The following is a 5,000-nucleotide window of genomic DNA, read 5'->3' on the forward strand; positions in this document are numbered from 1 at the left end:
CAGTGACAATGTCATTATTTGATCAGTATGACTGATTTTTTCCCAGCGATGACATTTGATTCGGAACTGATCATTAGTGTGTAAAGACAGTCCCTGCATTGAGAGTAGGGCATTCTGATGCGTATGTTTTAATGTCCTTATTGTCAGTGTTTATTTATGCGCTATGCATGTCTTGCCTTTGCAATCGATAGTTTAAAAAAAGGTTTATGGTCTCAGAATCGCTCTTGCCAAACGGCCCGAGCCACTTGAGGTCATATATCTTGCATTCAGTGTGAGTACGTATAACATGAACAGGAGAGTCACACACATCTCTAGTTTTAGAGCGTGGATTTATGGCTTGTTTTTTGGCTGCCGAGACTGAATCCATCAAGAAGTAGACGGTGCTTTTTCGTGCTTTCTTTCTTTCTCTCTGTTCGTGTGTTTGAATGCATGCGTGTGTGTGTGTGTGTGTGTGTGTGTGTGTGTGTGTGTGTGTGTGTGTGTGTGTGTGTGTGTGTGTGTGTGTACGCGACATGCGTATTAAGGTTTCTTTTGCATATCTGCTTTATAAATAATCAATTTTATCAAGCTGGGGACTATCATTGTTGTTGTTACTGCGGTATCATCATTGCAGTTATTACCAACATTATATTTTTTTGCATTACCATCACTACCAACTTAATTCTTTTATTATTAGTGTCATTACCAATCGTCACAATGATAACCGTTCTTGATATTGTCATTATCATCTTGGTCGCCATAACGTCATTGTTATTGCTGTTATCGTAATCCCCATTGTTTTTTTTATTGTTGTTCTTACCCCTATCCTCATTATCATTATCGCCATTGTGTTCATTACCATTCCCATCATTATCACCGCCCTTCCCGTCATCAAAATGATCAATATTTTCACTGTTCAACCTGTGGCTGTTGCTTTCAATATTGCTTTTTCTGTTCGGGATGGACGTTGCTTTCACACTAAACAATTAGACAGAATAAACGATGCATGATCGCCATACAGGGATCATAACGATAAGAACACTATCATCATAACAGTTATGATGATAGTGATGATAACGATGAATATGATAGCAACAACGATATGATTATATCTAATGAAATCCCTATCATCATAAACATTGTCGCTGTTATTATCATTAGCATTATTAATAAACTTAATAATAATGATAATAACTATGATCTTGATAATGATACTACTAATTACATTACTAATGATAATACTTATTATAATGATGCTGATACTTATAATAATAATAAGGATGCACCTGGATGATCCCCTGATGATAACAATATGATGATAGTGATTAACAAGTTATCGGCCCGTAGTAATTATGATGAATAATAGACTAGTCCTTATTATCATAATGATAATAGTCAATGAAATTAATAATAAAGATGATAGATGGTAAAATGGAAGTAGATGATAATAATAATTGATAGAATGGGAATAATATGATGGGTAATAGTATCATTATGATCATCATATATAATAGTGTATAACTCTTAATAATAATGATGATGATGTTAATAATGAGAGTAATGATAGTAATAATAATAGTAATGATAATAATGATGATGATAATAGTAATGATGATCATAATAATGGTGGTTATAATAGTAATAATAATGATGATGATATTAATAATAATAATAATAATAATGATAATAATAATAATAATAATAATAATGGTAATAGTAATGATGATAATGATAATAATGATAATGATAATGACGATAATAATAATCGCATAGTCATTAAAGTACTACTATTAGCAATAACAGTATACTGTCAGGATAATGCAACTTCTCCTAATGTTGTCATTACATGAAGTAATCTTTTTTTTTTTTTTTTTTATTCTTTAATTTCATAAAGTTGATCAGTTTTTTGTTGTTGTTTTATTCATCACACCAGCACAAGTAATTAAACTCGCCTTCTGACTTCTTATTAAATGATAATCTTTAATCATAACTCAAGACTTTCTTTTTTCATTAAATTTGATGTTGGTCACTCGGGTAATTACGACATGTTAATGACATGTTTGCAACTATTTATGGTTCATTTTCGTCATGTTTTTGTTGCTATCATATGCCTGACTCTGGCATTCAATGTAATCAAAGTTATTATTGTAATTAGGATTTTTGTACCCAAAGATTTGTCAAAGTCTGGGTACGTTTGGGTGTTTGTGTGTGTGTTTCTTTGATGTTTTCCCTTAAATGTTTCACTAATGCACAGTAGAAATAAAACGACGAAATTTAGCACACAATTATATTGTATTCACTATCGGCTAACTATGATGATAATAAGAATAAGAATAATAAATAATAATAAAGAATAATGATAACGAAAAGGATTATGATGATAAGGATGATATTAGTTACATTAAAGATAGCGGCACTTATGATGATGATGATAACTCTGCAGCAAAAAGGCAGAACGCATTAACTCCAAAATCTATGTTTTGAGAAAATCGATGTTTGGCTGCATGTATATTTACTCCTATCATTGTTATCGATATACAAAACTGACCATACCTTTATTGACATTCAGGCACCATGATGGTTGTATCAAAATTTTAAAGGACTTTAAAGGACGATTCCACAGATAGTAATTAATAAGAATCGCATTTTTGGAGTTAATGCGTTCTGCCTTTTCACTGCACAACTGTGATCGGTTAGGTTAGGTTAGGTGAGCTCCGTCAGAGTGCAGCCAAGCCGTAGCGCCGGCACCGAGGCTCGCGCGACGATGCCACCGCTTGACCTCAAAGGTAACATCGATGCCAGTGCTGGTGTCCTTAACGCTCGCTTGCCTTTCCAGGAGGTGGAGGCGTACGATAGGCGAGCCTCCGACGCCGAGGACCCCGACGCCGTGGCCACGCCCCTCCGCCCCGCCTACGCCCCCACGCCCTCGCCGGCGCCGCCCGCCTCCCTCTCCTCGGGCTCCTTCGGCGCCAACAACGCCTCGCCCTTCAACCCGGCGTTCGAGAGGGAGCTGGCCAGGGCGACGGCGCCGCTGTGGCCCTCGCCGCCCCCGACGGCGCCCGCGCCCTCCACGCTGCCCTTTCAGCCGCCGCCCCAGCCCTACGCTCACAACGCCCACGCCCGCAGTACGCACATGAGCTACTACCCGCTGGAGCTGGGCAGCCCGGGCGTGGTGCTGTCGCGCGTGGTGCGGGTGCTGGAGGCGACGCCGCCCCCGTACCTCCTCCTGCCCGAGCACCCGCACGTGCCGCCCACACTGCCCCTGCCTGCGCCGCCCGCGCCGCCCAACACCGCCCAAGGGAGGCGGTTCAACTCCAGTTTCCCCGCCAGCTACCCGGGCTGCGGGAAGGGGCGTGACGCGGCGCCCACGCTCGGCCCGGGCGCCGGCCTGGGCGTCGTAAGCAGGATGGGCGGCAGACCGCCCACGTCGTCTTGAGAAGGAAGCCCCCCAGTGTGAACAAGAAAACGCGCGAAACAGAGAAAGTTGGAGCAAAGAAAAAAAAAAAAAGCAAATCGCATCTTAGGAGGAAGCCAGTGCGTTCCTCGACAGAACGAAAGGAGCTTTTTGCTTTTGCTCTGAGGTGCTTTGGCCGCGAGGCAAAGGCTCCATCCAGATACGTATAACCATGAGTATAAAAAGGTTTATCCAAGAGAGTCATAGCATTCAAGTCCCAAAATTTCATGGACAAAACAGTTTGGGAAAGAAAAGAAAATATGGAAGAACGCGTGAGTTTTCTTTTCTTACTTTTTATTCCTTTTAGAAAATCAAATTTGTGTTTTAAGAAGCGGTGACTGTCAAGCACAACGATCTATCTCTGTTCTGAGTGTTCTGAGTGTGTTTGAAAAAAAAAATACAAAAAAAAAACAAAAAAACTTGAAAACGATTCTGGAAAAGTTTTGTTTTGTAGTTCTGCTTCTGTGGTGGATTTTCAGAAAGTCGTAATAAAAGATGATGAATAGACAAACAGAAGAATACATAGTGGAACAGAGAGAAAGAAATTAAACAAAAAGATAAAATGCAGTAAAAAAAAAAGAAAAAAAAAAACAGTGAACACACGCCAGATTGTGATGTTGATAGTACAAGTAAAAACAAAAAAAAATAGTCCTCTTCATTTTCTTATTTATCTTCTTCTTCTTCTCCTTCCTGCTCTTTTCCTTTCCGTAGCAACAAGGCAATAACCCAAAGAAGTTCTACTACTATCTCTACTATTCTCTTCCAACTTTCAAATAGAATAATGTTATAAAAAAGTAGCTAATGTGCACAGTTATTATAGAGAGTTTATTCTTAATGAAATAAAAAAATCATAAACAAATTCAATTCAGCAATAGAGGTATTGATCAATACAGTGATTAAAGTATATCAATAAGTGTCTTTAAGATTATATTCTAGTGAATTGAAACTTTTAACATTTTGAAGTCTTTGTAGCTTAGCTGGAGGTCCTGTTAGAATAGATATACTGTGCCAAATGGGCTTCGTTTCCAGAATATTCTCAGAGATAATTATTATTTATTTATTTATTTATTTATTTTTTTCCTCAGTAACAGACACAGGTGATCACGCTGATTTGATATATATTTTGATATTTCTATATCAATAACATGGATATAATTATCCTATTCACTATATCATTATTGATATTTCTGCTTCATATCATTACCGTTATTAATATTGCATTTTCTTGCTGTCACAGTGAAAATGAGGATAATTTTGATAAGGATAATGATAACAGAAATAGTTATAACGATAATGACAATAAATGACAGCAAAGATAGTAGCAGTGTTTGTAATAATAGTTATGATGATAATAATGATACTTATAAAAATAATGAAAGTGATGATAATGATATCAATGATGATAATGAAATGAACCAGTAAAGGTATGGGTAATAGTAATGACATCATCAATTATGAGGATGAGGATGAAATGATGCTGTTAATGATTCTGATGCTGATAAGGACTGTATTCTTGATAATGATATTCGCATCATTATTATTATTACGATGGTTATTGCTATTGTTA

At 37.5% G+C, this 5,000-nt stretch overlaps 1 protein-coding gene across 1 annotated transcript in view; it reads left to right on the forward strand.

The window, feature by feature from the left end:
* Nucleotides 1–3,556, forward strand: part of LOC122265435 (uncharacterized) — a 12,024-nt gene extending 8,468 nt beyond the window's left edge. The window contains exon 3 of the mRNA XM_086542206.1: nt 2,816–3,556. Within this exon, the coding sequence (XP_086398332.1) occupies nt 2,816–3,415 (600 nt within the window). The 3' untranslated portion in view covers nt 3,416–3,556. The remainder of the gene's footprint in view (nt 1–2,815) is intronic.
* Nucleotides 3,557–5,000: the final 1,444 nt, after the last annotated feature.

Source organism: Penaeus japonicus, unplaced genomic scaffold (genome assembly GCF_977035675.1).
Source record: "Penaeus japonicus unplaced genomic scaffold, GWHDUDI00000001_assembly GWHDUDI00000012, whole genome shotgun sequence".
In the NCBI taxonomy this organism is placed as follows: Eukaryota; Metazoa; Arthropoda; class Malacostraca; order Decapoda; family Penaeidae; genus Penaeus; species Penaeus japonicus.